Source organism: Tachysurus fulvidraco, chromosome 1, assembly GCF_022655615.1.
Source record: "Tachysurus fulvidraco isolate hzauxx_2018 chromosome 1, HZAU_PFXX_2.0, whole genome shotgun sequence".
NCBI lineage: Eukaryota > Metazoa > Chordata > Actinopteri > Siluriformes > Bagridae > Tachysurus > Tachysurus fulvidraco.
The window spans coordinates 13,584,794-13,604,979 of NC_062518.1; the positions used below are offsets into that span (position 1 = coordinate 13,584,794).

A 20,186-nucleotide genomic window follows, 5' to 3' on the forward strand; every position below is an offset into this window, starting at 1 on the left:
CGGAGGTAAACAGGAAGTGACGGTTTTAGGCTCTCGTGAACCGGAAGTGAATTTTATTTTGGGTTCCACAGTGTAATAAGCTGATTACCGTAGAGATGGCTGGAGACGCAGACGATGAGATACCGGGTAGGTTTGTTTCATCTTTTTTTTGCAAATTATTATTTCTTTTTTAACATTACAATTTCAGATAGTAAGAGCAACGTCCCACAGCTATTATTGTCTCTGTCCGAATTGTGTAACGTTACATAACAGAGTGAGAATTTAGGTGAAAAGAGAATTTAATGGAAGAGGACAGAAGGGAAAAAACACACAAAATTATAAAACTGTTGTTTTTTTTTTTTTGTTCTGTTTCAGTGTGAAACGAGCTGTTAGTTATTTCATGCGAATGAAAAGTAGCTTCTTTGCGTTGCTAGGGACAACGAAGCCACGCCCCCTGCTCGCTCGCTCGCTCTCACTTTTATTTGTGTACTGAAAATAAAAATAAAATTCTTGCAGTGTATTATTTCAAAGTTCAATTTTATTTACAATTAGAATAATTATTCACTATTTACAGTCAACTCTTGTGAAATACACAATAAAATCACGTTGAAATGTAGTTAATGTTTTATTATTATTTTTTACACTTGGTAGATAATTGTTTATTGTAAGTATCTTTATTGTATATTAAAATTCGAATAGTAAGAAATTAGATATATATCCGTTTGGGTGAAATAGACGAGAGATGGTTGGCTTGAGAAATGACTCAATGGTTTTTTGAATTATTTTCTTGTTTTATGGCAGAAACTGGAGCTGTATTCACTTTCGGCAAGAGTAAATTTGCAGACAATGTTCCCAGCAAGTTCTGGTTGAAAAATGACGTTCCTATAAAGCTAGCCTGTGGAGATGAACACACCTCACTAATTACAGGTACGATTAACATGCTGAGAAATACGTCCTGCTCTGTGCGTTAAGCTCTCTCAATCAATCTGGTTTTTTTTTTTTGTTTTTTTTTTGTTTGTTTTTTTTGTATCCTAACGTAGAGAACGGAAAACTCTTCATGTTTGGCAGTAATAACTGGGGACAGCTCGGCCTGGGCGAAAAGATCAGCGTGAATAAACCTACTTGTGTTAAAGGTAAATTTCACTCTTGAGGAGACAACAAAGTCGATATCCGTTAAATCCTTCAGCACACACACACACACACACACACACACACACACACACACACACACACACACACACACACACACACACACAGGACATCTAGGTGTTATTATTGCTGAAGATCCTACAGTAAAATATCGGTTCTGTTCTTTGATAAACACGTGACTTACCTACTACTAATGCGCTTGGTCCATGGATACTTCACAAAAACACTGTTCATGCCAAAGACTCATTCTTTATGTAATAAACTCACCTGGATGCTATAGATTTGTACCCATGAAATCCTGTGCTCATCTCAAGACTTTACCCTGAACATCCTTTAAACACTCATTTAATTCTGGTGACATTCAGAAGAGGACAGGTTCCTTTTAAGGTTTCTTTGTTATACCTTCTCCTTGTCACTGTTACCCCTGGCTTTGTTATTCGGGATCTAAATAGAAGTCTGCATCTTTCTGTACAGCAGTTTGAATGGAAGTTTTGTCTATCCATCTGAAGTGATACATTTTCATTTTAAAATCTGCCAGAATTGCTGATTTTGATGTAATCTGACATGACAATCAGAGCAGCAAATCAGTGTTATGACACAGAACTGTCTTACAGTGCCTTTTGAAACTAACACCAAACCTTACTTTTGTTCAAGCTTTGAAATCCGAAAAAGTCAAGCTTGTTGCTTGCGGAAGAACTCACACTCTCGTTTACACGTGTAAGTATTTTTACACTTCCTCCAACTAAGTTAATGAGTAATGGAGCACATGGTGCTAACGCTAAAGTGTAAAGTAATTTTGTTCTGAGATAATTATTCCCCAGGTCAGACAGAGATATTGATTAATATTGTGGCCTACGTGTAAACAAACATCATTCTTGGAAGATATTAGATGAAGTGATGTGACTTATTAATGTACTGTGTAATTAAAGGCCCATAAGTCTTTGTAAACAGATTTGCAACAAACAGTATTTATTTCAGAGACAAGGGTGTGACAGTAATCTGTTTGTGTCCGCAGCATCCAGTAACCTATACGCAGCAGGGGGGAATAATGAAGGCCAGCTCGGTCTTGGAGACTTTGTGGATAGAACCTCATTCCAGCTGGTGGAGTTCTTCACAAAACGAGGCCCAATCAAGATGCTCGCAGCGGGCTCCAACACGTCAGCTGCTATTACACGTGAGAGATTTAACTGCTGAAGTCTTCTGACAGATGTTTCGATGCATGACAAGCTAACTAGCTGTGTTAATTAGACTCTTACTCACGCCCGAGTCTAGTCTCTAAACTGCTAGTAAAGCTGAGTTTAAGTGAAGTAGTTTGAGTAATATAATGTTCAAAGATACAACTGGTTACTTTTTTACATGTCAGACCAGGACAGTTCAGGAAGTCTCATAAACTCGAGCCCATGTGAATCAAGTTACCTCACATCTCAGTTATGGAGAGAGAAATGACATTCGGTCAGTGTCAAATGTGTTGATCAAACAGAACAACACCAACAACGCCATACATATGAAATATATCCATTTATTTGCAATCTACTGCAATTCATTTGCAAGATAACACATATAACATGAATTAACACTAATTATAATCCTAATTATGCCTATTTTGGTTTCCAGGTTATAACAGTACTGAACAGAAATGAACTCTATTGGGATTTTATGTCATGAACCTGTGTAAGATATGCCATAATGTTAAATTGAGGGGAATGGTTCCTAACAACATCTTTAAATGAGTTCTTTTGGAAAGTGACATGGTTCCAGTAAGTTTATGACCCTCTATGTTGTGCACTGTATGCCTCCTAAATAGCTCCTTTAAACCAGACCTTTAAAAAAACAGGTATTTAACAGCATTTCACTAAAATACTCAGTTTTGTCCAAGACTACATTTGGAAACCTGCGTACTGGGCAGTTGAAGTACTCTTTTCTGTATCGTGTCTATTTCGTTGTCGTCTTCTAGAGGACGGTAAGCTGTACGTCTGGGGTGATAACTCCGAAGGGCAGATTGGTTTGGGAAAGGAGGAAGGTACTTCCACTCCACGTGAACTTTATGTGGGGAGACGGGTGACGTGGATTTCCTGTGGTTACTACCACTCTGCTTTTGTTACAGGTAAACTCACCTCAGCGTGCTTGTTATGACTTGACAGTGTCCAGCACCATGTTACTTGATCTACTACAAGAGACATTAATGCCATTAAGCATTATACCACAACTCTGTTAAATTGGTCAGATGGCATTCATTCATTCCTTATAACAGCACCTCTGGCAGTAGTTCTAGCTGTAAGATTCATTAGTTCATTCTAAAGTGGTATTTTTTCTGTAGTATCAGCTCTTTCACAGGGGTTTGGTGGATGTCTGATATAATTCAGGACGAATAATAAACGCATTACGAATGTGCCAATGCATGACAAAGACGTTATTCTCCACATCAGCACTTTATGAGCATCACAAGAGACTGTTTAGTTGTTTTTATTTTGTCTTACTGACATCAAGTGGGAAAAATAAGAAGAGTTTATAACAGAAATTATGTTATCTGCTGTTCCACAACAGCTGAAAAGTAGGAGTTCATTATTAAATAACAAAATGCTAGCAAATTGCTGTGTTAATATTTCCCAGTCATTGCACAACTACCTAATCATTGACCACAAAACCATTGTGTTTTCTTACTTAATATTTGTGGAAATAGCACCGGTCAAGCTATTCTCCATTAATTCTGCCTCTGTGACTCTTGAAACAGATTACTGCTGATATCATTTCAATGGCCTTCAGTGTCTTATGGAGCACAACAAAATGCATCATTAATTTGATTGAATGAAACGTACCCGTCATACTTCGGTTTGTTGCTAAGCAACGGCTGTATTGTGCGTTCCAGAGGACGGGGCATTATTCACCTTTGGAGAGAGAGACGGTGGAAAGCTGGGTTTGAGCACCTCACAGGCGCCCAATCACAGAGTGCCTCAGCAGGTGGAGGGCATCTCTGACCCGGTGCTGCAGGTGGCATGTGGGGGAGGCCACACACTCGCACTCACAGGTACTACAACCGACACAAAAAGTCATGCTGTGAAGAGATGACAATGGCAGGTGGCCTTTTTTTCTTGAGCTGTGCCTAAACTGAGATTTAGAGTGTGTAATTATCTTGAACAGACAGTATTCAGATGTCACACATGTACCTGACAGACACCCACTACTGTGTTTTAGCGAACATCATGTATTACGTCAATGTCATCTGTTATTTAGTGCCTGTCTGACTCACTGTCTTTGTTCTGTTATTTACTATTATTCTGTACTTTTTTCTTGGTCCTTGATGTGTTTGTGTGTTTTGTTATTGGGCTCAGAGAAAAACCTCTATTCTTTTGGCCTGGGACAGTTTGGTCAACTGGGTCATGGCACCTTCACCTTTGAGTCCCGCTTACCAAAAGAGGTGGAACATTTCCGGAAGGGAAGAGTAAAGCACATAGCATGTGGAGAAAATCACAGCGCTGTTCTCACAGGTACTGCAAGGGTGCTGTCTTCACACCAACTCATAAACTTTGCTTGTCCACTAAGCCAGATTCTGCTACATATTGTATATGATATATTGATATTGTTATAATGCTGATGTTAATAATAATGCTGTTCAAATGTTTGCGATCACTTCCTTGTTTTCCAAAGAACAAATGATTTTTTATCTGTTTCAAAAACATCAAATTGATCAGATGATTTTTAAGGAAAAATGTATTGTTGTGAAATGAAGGCTATTCAGTGCAAGAAATTAAGTTTTTAAATTTAATTTAAAATATTACTGTGTCCTTTAGTTATTTGATAGATCAAAATGAAATTGCTGATCCAAACACCCAAGTATTTATAAATGAAAATCATGGAAATTGTCAGGGGTTCCTAAACTTTTGCATACGACTGTATAATGACCCAAAACTCCTCTCTATATAACCCACTTACCCCAAGAAAGTACCTGTTGCATACCTGTTGCTAGGATGTGGCAGTAAACCAAGTGCTGGGATTCAGGTTTTCGGGAGATCATTGGAGACACTATGGTTTCTGTTGGCCTTTGGAACCTCTATGATGGGACCAAGGGCTGGCAGACATCTTCAACAATTCCATCCTACTTTTTCTTGTCTTTGGGAGGGGATTGGACACATGGTGGGTCTGGGAAGACACTGGAAGGCTGAGTGCACAGAGACAGGTTCAAACCATTTTTAATCAAGTTGTCATGACAAACCCATACCTGTTTCCCTTCTCTTATTTGGCTGTTACATTAGTTCACTGGGGCCACCCAATTTCTAACCGTGTAGGGGCCATGGCAGTGAGATAGGAACTTGGCACAGGGTAAAAAAATAGGACCTGCTCTTCCTCCATATGTTTTCTAAGGATGGGGGCTATGAAAGCACTAATGTCTTGCACATGCTGGACATATTTGATAGCAAAACCTAGAGGGTTTCTCTTCCCAGGTCTCTCTTGACACATCTAACAGTCCCTTGGGTCTGGTTCTGAATAGAAAATCTGAAGGCTTGTGGTGTATCGCATACAAACAGGAAGTCCCAGGTCCTCCCTTGCTTATTTACCACCTCATGCAACATTCTCCTCGACATGTGCTGCTAAATATCTCATTTTATATGTGTTCATTTCAGAGTGTGGACTTCTCTACACATTCGGTGATGGCCGTCATGGGAAACTGGCCCTAGGAGATGAGTACTTTGCCAATCAATTCAAACCAACACTATGTCCACGATTCCTCAAAAATAACGTGCAGGCTGTGAGTATAGTGCTGGCTGTATAGTATCAATTTCTCTAAATCATACAGATGATTTTATCAGAATATATCATGCATGTATTCTGTACTCGTGGGTTTTTCCTCTAGGTTACTTGTGGCGGATGTCACATGGTAGTATTGGCTAAACCTCGACTCAGAAGGTCAGAAGTTGTGATCCTAGAGGAAAATGATGTGACTGAAGACCATCTGGAGAAGCTGCTCCGGGAGGCGGAGTCTCGACACAGTCTGAACAGAAGTCTGTCAGCCCGAGACAGGCGCAGAGAGAGGGTGAGTTTAGTGTAACACAATTAATTATAATGATTACATCACTGTCAGTGAATTCATGCTTGTTAGTAGAAGAAGTTAACATAACCTCAGAGCAGTTTACTTGGAAATATTGAGGGATAGTTACGAGGTTACAGGGATTGTTTTTGTGTGTTAACTGTGCTATAATAACGTTCATAAAAAAAATTAATAATACATGTTTCAATATATCATACATACTAAATGTGTTCTTTAGTATGATTAATAACATTTTACAAGCTGCCGTTGTGAGAAATGCTTAACCAGTTGGAATTGTGTTTTTTCCTGTGGTGAGAGCCAAGAGCTGTATGGGTAGAAAATGAAGATAAATGTTTGTTATTTAGGATAAAATGACATTTTTTTATTAGTAGCATGGTAATAGAAATAATTTTAGGTGGAACTGTGAAGAAGGTATTTAATGGCAAAATAATTAAAAGATTAGTTAATAGTGGATGGTGCTGTAAATGAGTAAATGGCAATTAATCACTGCGACCAATTTTATACCTTTACATCATATATACATCTTTAATATATTTCTAAAAGTACAATTCATTTCTTCTTCTTTTTTTTTTTACTGTCACTGATGAATGCAGTCATTTTTGCTTGAGTGAACATTTCCAGTTCCAATCTTTGTCACACAATCAAACTGAATTTTTTTTTTGTTTTTGTTATTTCGTATCTTCCAAGTTCCGATCATGGCATTGTTACAATCTCATAATCATTTGTGTTTGATTTTCTTTTTTTCTTCTTATTTTTTTTTTTTTTTTAGGAGCGCTCTCCAGAGCAGTTTGGGATGATGTTCCGGACTCTTCCACCTCTTAGTTCAGGTCACCTTAATGTGTCTCTACCTGCTTCTAGTCAGACGTTTCCTTCACAACTAAAGCAGAGAACCACAAATGGTTTCCAGAGGAATGGCCTTCTCAGCAGCACCGGTAATGAAGACTATTGAAAGTTTTGACTACTTTAATTAATAGTGATATGTGTGACGCTGGCGGGCACGGTGGCTTAGTGGTTAGCACGTTCGCCTCACACCTCCAGGGTTGGGGGTTCGATTCCTGCCTCCGCCTTGTGTGTGTGGAGTTTGCATGTTCTCCCCGTGCCTCGGGGGTTTCCTCCGGGTACTCCGGTTTCCTCCCCCGGTCCAAAGTCATGCATGGTAGGTTGATTGGCATCTCTGGAAAATTGTCCGGAGTGTGTGAGTGAATGAGAGTGTGTGTGCCCTGCGATGGGTTGGCACTCCGTCTAGGGTGTATCCTGCCTCGATGCCCGATGACAACTGAGATAGGCACAGGCTCCCTGTGACCAGAGAAGTTTGGATAAGCGGTAGAAAATGAATGAATGAATGTTTGACGCTTTGTGCATTATACAGTATGTGTATTTTCATAGGCAAGGTCTCAGAAGAGCATGAAGAAGAAGCGAAGACTCTTGTTGAAAACTACGAGGATAATGAAAGTGTGAAAAATTTGGGAGAAACTGTGGATTTATTAAATTTAGTAAGTACAGAAAGAACTGCTTTACCTTGCCTTACCGGACTGATTTAATAATTTATAGCTGAACACTGTATAATGAACAGCATATGAGTTTAAATCTAAAACAATCCTACAAAACCTTCGGGTTAATTTACAACAATGTCATAATGACAGACGTGATTATAGGCTGGTGTCTGACGTTTATGTGTTTTTTTTTGTTTTGTTTTGTTTTGTTTTAAAAGACTCATGTAATGAAGATGGATCCAGCTGAGAAGACTATTACTTTGTGTCCTGTGCAGAAGGTAAGCAGTGGATGGGATCCAAGTGTTCTTCCTAATGCAATCATTCAAGCCGCCTTACCTAAATAAAGCGGTATATTATATTAATGTTCCCAGTGCTACATATAGCACATAGGAGAGTTCAGCAGGGTAAAGACCACAGACACTGGTTTACAGAGATGAAAAGAACAGACATAATCAGATAGATAAGCCATCGTCATTTTCTCGGGGTTTATATGTAGAATATAACAAGAGGACGATACAGTACTGAATTAGGTATCAACCTAATAGATCCCTTCGGTCTTCCAACCAGGATCTATTGTTAATTCAATTCAAGTTTATTTGTATAGCGCTTTTTACAATAGACATTGTCTCAAAGCAGTTTTACAGAACATAAACACAGAGCAGAAGGTAAAGTCTCCAAAGTCGAAGCTTTTTTAAGTGCAGGGGAGATCGTGCTTTTTGTATTGTTGCCCCCAGGCTCTCGAACGCCTTGCCACTGTCCATTAGACAAGCCTCGTCTCTAAATATTTTTAAGTCCAGGCTTTTATTTTCAAAAGCATATGGCTGATGGGATGTTTGTACGATTGTACGATGGATGGAATAAACATTTTTCATTTGAGTAAAAATAAAAAAAAATATACCAACATTTTCCAACATTTTATCTTAGTAGATTTTACCTGCTTCTCCAGTACTGCTGTTGTTTCAGTTGCCATTGAGTAGCCACTGGTGATAATTATGGGATGTGGCATGACTTTACAGTACTATTTTAATACTCGTGTGTTCTTCCCATTAACATGGCTATCTCTCTCACTCACTCACTCGGTAGCATTTATTTATTTATCCGTTTACTTTTTTCATCTTTGTGCTTATTCAGCACTCATTCTTCTCGCGCTGTATGCTCACTCAATTCTCACTCTTTCATTTTCCCTTCTGCTTGCTTTGGCCTGGACAGAGGCGGAAGGTAAAATCTGAGGTAAAGCGCAGAAAGGTGGTGGAGCAGCTAAGTAATATAAAAGGAGATGAGAAAGTAATTTATGAATCAAAAGAAAAGGCTAAACGTTTTAGAGAGGCAGATTTAGAGAAAGCAGGATCCACAACAAAGTCAGTGGAAAAAAGACAGCAACAAGCCACCGAAGAAAAGTTTTACGCTCGAATCACACAGGTGAAACACATACCTGCGAAGTCTGACAGCAAAGTAGCAAGAAGCAAGCCAGTAGTTGTTCACAGCAAATTACTGGACAACACCATTGAGCATGATGTAAAAACAAGGAACAGCAGCGCTATTAATGCTGAGTATAATCAAGCACAGGTAGTAACCAAGAAGACCCAGTCAACCAAACGCAAGCACAACATGGACACACAAAAGACAGAAAAAGAGCTTTCGCTGGACCCTGAAGCAGCAGCAGCCAGTTCAGCAAACAGCATCATTTCCCATTCAGAGAACACAATGCCATACTCTCTCATTGGAGTGACATCGCTAACAGAAGACCTGCCAATTGAGAGTCCTGTGCGTCTTCTGAAAGATGTAGCCTCCAGCCGTTTCCTGTCCCGAGCAGCATCCATCAGCTCCTTGAAAACTAGTGGGCAGAGTTCAGACACTCTGGACGAACAGTCTCTTTCAAACGCTGCCTCGATATGTGAGGATCCGGAGAGGAATGTAAGCAAAAGGATGGCGGTTACCATTAATGTAAAGCCGGTGCCTGCAACTTCAGATGAGGAAACTGAGAGGAGCGTGTCTGAGTCTCACGCTGAGGAGAAATCTGAAGATAAAGCAGTCAAGAAGGATGAGATCTATCACTTATCACAGGAGGAAGAAGAGGAGGATGAGAGTCAAGGGATCACAGACAGTGAGAGATTGGAGAAAGGAATTGAGAAGAGCAGCAGTGTGGAATCTGCCAAGGAAGCTAGTAAAAGTGTTGGTCAAGGAACAAATGATAACGATGAAGAGCAAGTTGAGACGACTTGGAGAAACTCAAGTCAAGATGAGGAGAGCGAAGGAGAGGAGAAAGAGGAGAAAAGTACGATCGAATCAGAGAAAGGAAAGGAGAGTGAGTGTGAGTTTGAGGAAGAAGGGAAAAGTCGGGTTACAGACGAACAAGAGGGTGAAGAAATAAGTGAGGCTGTTGAGCAAGAAGAGGACAAAAGCAGAATGAGCCGTGATGAGGAAGAGAGCAGTAAAGAAACGAATAGACAGAAACACAGTGTGCTAGAAGAGGGGGAAAGTGAGGATGAGCATAAAAGTTCTAAATCTGAAAGCATTCCTGGTGAAGGTGGTGAAAGTGAAGATGAAGAAGCAGCAGAAGAAGAAAAGGATAGTTCCAAAGAGGAGAAGGCATCTGTCAGGATAGGGAAAAACGAGTCAGAGGACGAAGAGCTAAGTGAAAATGAAAATGAGGTAGAGGCAGACACGATAGAGGGTGGAAGTGAGAAAGAAGAACAAGAGGACGAGCAGGAAAGTGAAGAAGAAGAGAAAGCGAGTGAAGCAGGACAGGAAGACAGTGAGGAAGAAGGGGAAGAGAGTGAGGAAGAAGAGGAAGAGAGGGAAGTAGGAAAGGAAGAGAGTAAAGTAGGAAGTGAAGTTAGCGAGTCAGAAGTGGAAGAGAGTGAAGTAGGAAATGTAGAGAGTGAGGACAAAGAGGAAGAGAGTGAAGCAGGAAAGGTAATAAGTGAGGAAGAAGATGGGGAGAGTGAAGCAGGCAAAAATAAGAGTGAGGAGGAAGCGGAGAATAGTGAGGAGGAAGAAGAGGAGGACAGTGAAACAGGACAGGAAGAGAGTGAGGAAGAAGAGGAAGAATGTGAAGTACAAAAGGAAGAGAGTGAGGAAGAGAGTGAAGTAGGAAATGAAGATAACCCGGAAGGAATGGAAGAGAGTGAAGTAGGAAATGAAGAGAGTGAGGAGGAAAAGGAGAACAGTGAGGAGGAGGAAGAGGACAGTGATGCAGCACAGGAAGAGAGTGAGGAAGAAGAAGACAGTGAAGCAGGACAGGAAGAGAGTGAAGAAGAAGAAGAAGGAGAAGAAGGAGAAGGAGAAGAAGAAGAAGAAGAAGAAGAAGAAGAAGAGGAGGGTGAAGCAGGACAGGAAGAGAGTGAAGAAGAAGAAGAAGAAGAAGAAGAGGAGGAGGAGGAGGAGAGTCAAGCAGGACAGGAAGAGAGTGAAGAAGAAGAAGAAGAAGAAGAAGAGGAGGAGGAGAGTCAAGCAGGACAGGAAGAAACTGAGGAGGAGGAGGAGGAGGAGGGTGAAGCAGGACAGGAAGAGAGTGAGGAAGAAGAAGAGAAGGGTGAAGCAGGACAGGAAGAGAGTGAGGAAGAAGAGAGTGATGAAGATGAGGAGGTAAGAAAAACAGGGAAAAAAGAGAGTGATGAAGAAGAAGAAAAGGGACTGGAAAGAGAAACAGAAAATGAAGAGGAAGAAAGTGGAGGAGAGGAAAAGGAGAGTGGTGATATAGAAGAAGAAGATTCTGATGCAGAGAAAGATCTAGAAGGAACAGAGCAGGAAGATGGCAGTGAAGGTGAAAAGGAAGAGGAGGAAGTAGGTGAGGATGAAGAAGATGCAGACCAAGAGGAGGAAGATGTGGACGAATTCACAGAGGACACAGCAGATGAAGAAGAAGAACCTAAGAAAAAACGTAAAGGAAATGAAAAGCCATCGGTTATGTCAAAGCAAACTAAAGCGAAGCAAGAGACCTCAAAGAGTATAAAAGGACCAGCTAGAAGACACCAGTCAGGTTCTCAGGAGTCTCAGGAGCCTCGACAGTTCTGGGATGATGTCCTTCCTCAATACCTCAACTTAAAATAAATTCGCTTCCACTCCCTCAGTATGAACATCAGACATTGTTCCTGTCCATGTGTTTCACTTTCCTCAGCCATCTCACACAGAAATATCTATAATGCCTTATAGATCTTTATGTACATCATCTTCAGCTGCTATTAACAAAACAATCTGTTTCTTTTGCTGCTTGTTCTCCACTTATTTGTACTGAAACCCTCCTTAGGTATTTCCTAATCGGAATAGGATTTATTTTTTATTTTTATTTTTTTTAACTATTATTCGAATTTATTCTTAATCGTTACTCTTTGGTCAGTGCAATGATTTCTCACGTACTTATGTAGGCTTTCTTTGCTGTGAATCTTCTGTCTATCTGTTGGAGTGATTTTAAACAATGGACTTTACTGCAAGTAAATAATACTAATAACTGCATTTGAGAATGTGGCCGATGTGGACAGACAAACTCCCGAATGGTCAGAAACCCCAAGCGATCATGAGCAAGTGGAATGAGTGACTTGCAATACGAGGTGAGACGTTTGTCCCCTTAGCAGACAAGCCAACGTAGATCCCCAGTCTCTCAGACCTTGTTTTTTTCTGTGTGGTGTGTGTGAGAGAGAGTAAAGGTGAGCTCTCTCTCATGTACCTGTTCTATGTTGTTAACTCCCTACTACATCCAAACACATTCCCAAATGTCCCTTGCCTTCGTGCTTTGACCCTTGCCACCACTTTTCTCTAACACATTCAGTTCTTAGAGCTCTTTATACTATAGCGCCTTCATCACCTCCCATTCTGGGTTTTCATCAGATCTCCAACCGCAAGACCATAGAGTTCAGTGACGATGAGACAACAGGAGAGGAAGAGCAGACAGAAGAGGAGGACGAGGAAGAAGACGAGGAGGAGGAGGAGGAGGGGAACGATGTGAAGGAGCATTGTGAAAATAAAGAAAACAAAGAGCTAGTGGAAAAAACTAAGCAGCAAGAGAGCAGTGTGATCCCACCAACACCTCAGGTAAAATATTAAATCGCTTCTGTAGAAAACAGTTGGTTTTGTCCCAGACGGTACATGTGAAATAGCAGAAGACTCTGATAAAGAATATGACGGAACATATAGATAACTTCGGTATTCTTTTTAATCAACGTTACAAAGTGGTTACTATTTGTTTTACTAAATTAAAATCTCTTGATCTGATCTATGTAAAGGATGATATAGAAGAGGCGCCTGTACCTGATGGACCAAACAAACGTAAGTGTCAGTTTCATTTTCATGTGCTTTATTTCCTTTATATTGTATGCTTATTACCTTAAGGAATTATGTAACAATCTGAAATGTATGTACTCCATCAATTGCAATTGAGGTAGGTTTATTTTGTACTGCTGCCTATTTTGTACTTGTGCTCTAAACGGCCACGCTCTAAACGGCTCTATTCCTATTTTATTGTGGGAAAAAACCATCAACCCCATAACAGCTGCGGTTAGTGAGAGTTAACTTCTCTGATTAAGCGGCTACAGCTAATTAGCTAAAGAGTTAGCTCGTTAGCTTGCATAGCCATGTTACTGCTGATAAAACAGCAGGAATCAAAAAGGAATCGTTTAGAGGAAAAGGAAGGAGCAGGAATCTGACAATTATTGCATAACCGTGTGATTCGATTCTAATATTAGAATTAATTATCAATGAGTTAATATTAGAGTTTTAATGAGATTATTTGTATAAATACTGTATAAATACTGTAAGTAATGCATGTGTCCATGCTAGTAAGTAGCAAGTTCCTCCTTATCCACAGTGACTGTGAGCAGGATAAAAAGAAATGAATAAATGTGCCCAGGTTTCACCTCCTATAGGTTTAAAAGCGATTTTCTTGCATAACTGATGAAGGACTTTTGTCTAAACTGTTTTATTTGATTGCAGGTAAACTTGATTTCATTGGGTTTTTTTTTTTTTTGACAATGTTTGTACTGTTTACCAATTAAATGGTGTTTTGATTGCTTCTATTTTTTATTGTTCTAATTTATTCTGCTTTGTTTCCTTAAATCTTTTTAATTTAACTTCCTTTTTTTTCTGTTAAATTTTAATTCCTCTTTTTGTTTGCATATTTATTTCATATTCAGTGTGTTTTTGTACATTTGTATTTGCTTTTTTTATTCGGGTGTGCCCGTATTCATGTATTTTGAATATTCATGTATTAACACATTTTTGTTGTTGTTGTTGTTGTTGTTGAATTTTTATAGATTCTGAGGAAAATGACACTTCTAGTCCACTTATTAAGGAGAAGTTAAACCAAAATGAGGCCAAACAGGACAAACCAAAGGGCTTATTTGGATCAAACAGCAAGGTATTGGAACAGCAGGGAGTTCTGCCACTGTTGTACAGACCAAATATAAAGCATTTTCTAGAATAACAGGAGTTTGATGATGATTAAAAGGATGATGATGATTATCCCAATCCCATTCATGCCACAGCTGTCCATGGCCAGGAGCATAGGGTGCAAAACTGGTCCTGGATGTTATACTCAATCATGGGTGTCTGTGAGCTCATGTATGAGGAAGAGGGTGGATGGTGATTTTCCTCCGAGTGTGTTATGCTCCTATAATAGGAGAAAGCTGGCATCTGGTTAAATTAGGGGAAGATGCAACATTAATAGACAAAATGCATTAAAGTGTTGTTCTTTGTTGATATTGTATGCCTTCAGATCTCTCTTTTCAAGCGAAGGTCTTCCACCAAAAAGGAGAAATCAGAAGCCCCAGTTGAGGAGAGCAGCCCTGCTGAGAAAGCTTCCAGCTCCGACAACGGAGATACAGAACATAACAGCAGGGTTAAAGCCTCTCACTCTCTGCCTCACCGATCCCGCTCGGCCACCTGCATTCTACTCTGATCCCATCCAAAACCAGCAGCTTCTAGACCTGCTTCTTTAGGATGTTTCTCTGAGCCTAGTATTAGAACAAAAAAGCCACAAAACCCAGAAGTGTTTGAGAACATGGTCTAAGAACCATGTTTTATCTGGTAGACAGTAAAAGCTAATCATGACACAATATCTGGACATCTGGATTAAAAGAAACAGCCATAATGTGCCTTGTATATTAGACCTCGACACAAACGGTTACAATTATCTCACCAGATATGGGACATTTTTCAAAGCACTATGGAGGAACATAAACATTTTGGGAATTCATGACAGTTTTGTTGTGTGTTTTTTTTTTCTTGTCAGATGATTGCACTTTGTGATATTTTGTGCTTGATTGTGGTGTTTGATGTGTTGGAAAAATACCTACAAAACAATTATAAATTAAAAACTAGTACACAACTATTTATTTGTTATTTAAAAGTATTACTGCACCTTTTGCACTTTTGATATTTCACTGTCTTTGATTTTTTTTCTTATTCTTTCACATATTATAAGAAATGTATGTAAATATATGTAAGAATTAAAAGGAAGTGAGTGAATTTAGCCTGGGGTTTTCACTATTAGATTTTAAGCAGCGTTATCAGTTTAAATCAATGCTTCGTTATGCTTTCAGACCTGGACACCTTTGCATGTAACAGACACTTTACTAGACTTCAGTTACTGTTACACTGGAGTTTTCCAGACTGGTTGGTTGGATTATGGGTAATATATCCCATATTAGACCAGCATGTCAACTGAAAACCACATTGAACATGCAGAGCCAGGAAAGCATTTCAGTGACTCAAACCTGACTCTGGAAAAACACTGAAGCAGAACCAATTCATGTATGAATGCTGGCTCAGTGATTCTTCTTTGAATGAGATGTAGCTGCTCTGATCACATGCATTTATGTCAGTTATTTAGCTGAAGTCATCTTATCAAGAACAAGGATTGAACAGTTTTGGCAGTCCCCAGGTCATAATTTAATTAATCAAAGTGCTTTAAGAATTCTCAGTAACACTACAATACATTTCCTAGTATTCGTGTGTAACTATGAATAAGTAGTTCATCATTAACACTTCTTAATAGTTATATACGCAGTAATTGTGTTAGTAGGAGTTTATTATTAGCTAAGTGGCAATTACTGAATCTTGCAATTCTAGCTAGCTATATTTTTATTATTATTATTATTATATCATACCTACTAATTAATCACTGATCACACCGACATTAAGACTAGCAAAGCAGAGGTAAATAGGTAGAGGTACATGAGTAGGTTGGGTAGTCAGGGGTTGGGCAGGGCTCTCAAGTATCACGCATTGAGTGTGCCAGTCACCCATTTCGGTCTTTTTCACGCCCTCCGCCACACATTGTATTTCTCACACAGAAAAACTTACTATTTATCATATATTTAATAAGCCGCAGTGCCCAAAATGTATCTGTCCGCACCGCTGTCTCTACGGAGCCGGACAGTAAGCATGTCTCCCCTGGAGTTCTTAGTCGACCCTGACACTTATCAGCCAATCAAAAAAAACACAATCTACACAGTCTACACAATAGCCAATCAGAAAATAGCACTATTGTATCTGGGTAAGATTTAATGCAACTAATGAAAAAAAAAACCTAACAGATAGTTAGGCTGGTGGTTGAGAAGGGGTTTAGGTGTGTGGGGAGACAGAAGACAGGCAGGTGTATAGGTAGGGGGATGTAGATGCAAGGGTTGGGTCATGCTGACCAGGGACTTGATTAGTCACTACACCATGCTAGACTATGCTGTCCAATCAAACTTATATCACAACTTATATAACAGCAAGCATGCTAACTATATTCAAAATCTTTTGGGCATTAAGTTTTGCGTACGATAGGATAAGGAAAACTCAAACATTAACGTAATTTCATTGAATTTTCAACTCCTCAATAACAATCAGAATAGAGCATGCATCGCTGTGCTGTAATTATGGATGACTGTCGCTAGATGGCGCTGCAGCAAAAAACCGAAACCTTACGGTGGAAAAGTCACGGAACTCTATTTCACGCATGCGTACTGTGATTCTCCACCAGGGTGTCGAATCAGGCAGCGACAAACGCTTGTGTTCGCGTTATTAATTAGCATTTTTTATTTTTTTACGACTGAATAATGGAGGAGTTCAATTCCGGAGATGAGGTAAAACCTGCTTAAACGCTTTTGACTGAAAACAAGATTAAGAAAATAAGATATATTTGTTATAAAGAGACCGGTGGCCAAGTACAGATGACGTCGGACAGATAAATCACACAGTTAATCATATAAGACGAGGATATAAGTTCAGTACAGTGCAGTAAGTACAGTAATGTTGGAGTTAAAACCCCTACATTACTGTATTTTATACATTAAAACGGTTTATTGTTAATAAATCCGTTACAGTCATGTAGAATTGAGATTTCCGGGTGTGGCTGAACGATGATGTTACTATGGAGACTTTGTTTATGTAAAGGTGGCTATCAACAAACCAGTGTCCTGCCCCCTATCCCCTTGCTCCCTGCCCCCTATCCCCTTGCTCCCTGCCCCCTATCCCCTTGCTCCTTGCTCCCTGCCCCCTATCCCCTTGCTCCCTGCCCCCTATCCCCTTGCTCCCTGCCCCCTATCCCCTTGCTCCTTGCTCCCTGCCCCCTATCCCCTTGCTCCTTGCTCCCTGCCCCCTATCCCCTTGCTCCCTGCCCCCTATCCCCTTGCTCCCTGCCCCCTATCCCCTTGCTCCCTGCCCCCTATCCCCTTGCTCCCTGCCCCCTATACCCTTGCTCCCTGCCCCCTTGCTCCCTGCCCCCTGTCCCCTTGCTCCCTGTCCCCTTGCTCCTTGCCCCCTGTCCCCTATCTCCCTGTCCCCTAGTAGAATCAGAATCAGAACCAGGTTTATTCCCAGGCTCTGTAGGGTCTACATATACAGGAATTTGTCTTGGTGTGTTGGTGCTCAGTAATGATAAAGAAGCATAATTATAATAAACAAAGGTCATAATAATAATAATAATAATAAAGTGTATAAACATAGATTAACAAAAAAAAAAACAAGCAATTGGAAGTAAACAAGAATTGAATTGTACACTAATGCAGGATGTGCAAAGTGACCGGAGCAAATATAAACTTAGAAATGTTACATAAGTTACAGATGAAAGAAAAAATGAACTGTACATTAATGCAGGATATACAATAGTGGAGCAGTGTGAGAAAGGAAGGCACATTAGCATTAATGTAATGTATCTGAGCAGTGGTTTTTAACCTACGTCTATGAGCGGATCCTGGAAGTTCCAAGGTTGTAAAAAGTCTGGGGGAATCCTGTCTGCATTAGTCTGTTTGTAGTCTAATACACTGAATCCCCTTGTGCGCTTGCAGGTTCTCCACTGTACAGTTAAACATGGCAAATAAAATGAGCCCTAAGTAGTGAACAATATTGCAGATACAGCTGTTTTATTTGATAATACACTCAAATAGCGGTCTAAATGTTTGGAAGCTCTGAGTAAAGTAAATAGTACAGGAACAGTGCGTTCAGTCAAGTTCTCTTTTTTTTCTTTCGTTCTTTCCTATAGGTTGGATTCAGTCCTGACGACGCAAGTAATGCAGTTAAAGAGGTAACTTGCATCAGCAACACAAAGAAACCAACATCAACCAGGATAGAAAAAGCAGAGTTAATGTGCATCATGTGTCAGAATTAACTGTGTGTATGTGTTGGGCAGTGCATCGAGGGTGTAATCGGAGGTGTGGACTACAGCCAAAATAAAGTGAACCAGTGGACAGCGAGCATTGTGGAGCACTCTCTCACTCAGCTGGTTAAACAGGGGAAAGCATATAAATACATCGGTAATCTTGTCTCCAAACTCCTAAAACATTTTACATAAACATATCACTGATTATTATTCTAAACTCTGTGTGTATGCGTGTGTGGCTTTGTGTGTGTGCACGTGGCTTTCTCTCTCTCTCTCTCCTTTAGTTAACTGCACTATAATGCAGAAGAGTGGCGCAGGTCTCCACACAGCTAACTCCTGTTACTGGGACACGACCACTGACGGTAAGTGCAGAGGCAGGTTAGGTGAACATTTGTCTGTGCACAAAATCTGTAGAGATGTGAATATTTCTACCTTTTACATTCAATAAGGTGTTAAAGAAAGAAGCTGGATACAGCTTAGGGATTCTAAACCGTTGAGCTAGAAGAAGGATTATTAATGATGCCATTCTAGTTAAATCTTTGAGTCGGAATTCTCTAGATCACCAATAACAAAGTTAGTGTTTGAAACACAGCTTAGTATGTACAATAAATATAAAACTATATAAATACTGAAACACAGACTCCCTAAACTGAGAGATGCTATTTTTTTTAATAAATCAGTTTATTACTAAATTCAAGAGCCTTTCTTGAGAAATGCAAGGAAAATGATATTAAACAAGGTGACAAGTACAGTGAGCAGCAACTTTCTGTAGCATGATCAATGCCAGATTTGTAATCTTCATTCACAAGACTTGTATTTGTGTCTAAACCGAGAACAACTGCACACATTCCTCACCAAACAAAAAGAGGAAAATGTTTGGCTGCTTAAAAGAAATGTTTGGCACAGCAGACTGTCATTAGTGGAATAGGAGGAAGGACCTATAAAGGACAAGATGTACATCCAGAACAAGTCCTGGACATCTGGCTCTACATTGTAGGAATGTTTTCGTATCACAGCTTGTCTTTATTCTTTACTTAACCCCCAACTGAGGCGTTAATGATGAAAGATTGACAACAAACCACAGATTAATTACATTTGCCTGTGCAACACAGCAAGTAATCCGATGACATATAAGCACTTGTTTATCATTTCTTTCTTTTTTTTTCCTCTCTCTCTTTTCTCTATAGGAAGCTGCACAGTCAGATGGGAGAATCGCACCATGTACTGTGTAGTTTGCGTGTTTGCCGTCGCTTTGTGAACCAGAGCCGCCTGCAGCACGCCATGAGACCGCCCCACACACACACCCCAGGTGGCATAATGAACTCCTTTCAGCCTCATGAAGCAGTGTTGTTCCAGCCCTGTGTTGTTGGGTTAAGGATCAAGCAACCTGAGAGAGGTCACCTGACCAGTACTTTAATATTGTAACATAACTGCTTGTGTTTGCCATTCATCATTTTTAACTCCTAACATTTTTGAGTAGATTGTAAATGCGTAGCGCAGTCGTTAGCAAACGTGTTTGTTCACTTTGGTGAGTTAAATTCAGTGTTGTGTAACTGAGGATATGAAATTCCTTAATAAATGACTAGAAAATATACAAGGAATTGAATCAGATATGAACCCGATTTGTTGATTATTTTACATTTTGTTTTTGAAGTTGTGTATCCAACAGTTCTTGTACAAGGTTTATAGCAAGTTGTAGATGTCAAGTTTAAATCAGGTATTACATTAATTTCCAGAAAGAGAACAAATTGATATTTGTATTATATCAGCAAAGCATTAAAAGTCTCTACTTGTGTGCAAAAAAATAAATCTCACCATATCCTGTGTCTGATAAGAGCACAACTGTAACAACAAATAGCAAAATGTTTTGCTTTTAATGATTACTTTTTCTTTATTTATGAATGGCTTAAGAATAAAGATGACTTGTGTCCTTCACATTTAA

General features: G+C 39.7%; 3 protein-coding genes across 5 annotated transcripts; all 3 read left to right on the forward strand.

The window, feature by feature from the left end:
* Positions 1–4: 4 nt before the first annotated feature.
* Positions 5–15,130, forward strand: rpgrb (retinitis pigmentosa GTPase regulator b). Of its 3 annotated transcripts, XM_027168638.2 has the most exons (18): positions 6–126; positions 781–906; positions 1,020–1,112; positions 1,783–1,845; positions 2,144–2,302; positions 3,083–3,232; positions 3,995–4,153; positions 4,458–4,613; positions 5,093–5,302; positions 5,748–5,872; positions 5,978–6,157; positions 6,942–7,104; positions 7,559–7,665; positions 7,884–7,943; positions 12,493–12,696; positions 12,888–12,930; positions 13,914–14,017; positions 14,375–15,130. In XM_027168638.2, the coding sequence occupies exons 1-18, from the start codon at positions 96–98 to the stop codon at positions 14,555–14,557; spliced, it is 2,316 nt and encodes a 771-aa protein (XP_027024439.1). In that variant the 5' UTR covers positions 6–95; the 3' UTR covers positions 14,558–15,130. The 3 variants fall into 3 exon arrangements, with proteins under 3 accessions (XP_027024441.1, XP_027024439.1, XP_027024442.1); XM_027168640.2 differs by lacking the exon at positions 3,083–3,232 and having other exon boundaries at positions 5–126; XM_027168641.2 differs by lacking the exon at positions 5,093–5,302 and having other exon boundaries at positions 9–126.
* On the forward strand, positions 7,950–12,190 carry LOC113657098 (spore wall protein 2-like). Its single transcript, XM_047816608.1, has one exon. The coding sequence runs from the start codon at positions 8,818–8,820 to the stop codon at positions 11,716–11,718; it is 2,901 nt and encodes a 966-aa protein (XP_047672564.1). The 5' UTR covers positions 7,950–8,817; the 3' UTR covers positions 11,719–12,190.
* A 1,445-nt stretch (positions 15,131–16,575) lies between the features above and the next one.
* Positions 16,576–20,186, forward strand: dynlt3 (dynein light chain Tctex-type 3). The gene is made up of 5 exons (XM_027168468.2): positions 16,576–16,730; positions 18,128–18,169; positions 18,275–18,398; positions 18,529–18,606; positions 19,432–20,186. Exons 1-5 carry the CDS (start codon positions 16,704–16,706, stop codon positions 19,500–19,502), a joined length of 342 nt encoding a protein of 113 aa, XP_027024269.1. The 5' UTR covers positions 16,576–16,703; the 3' UTR covers positions 19,503–20,186.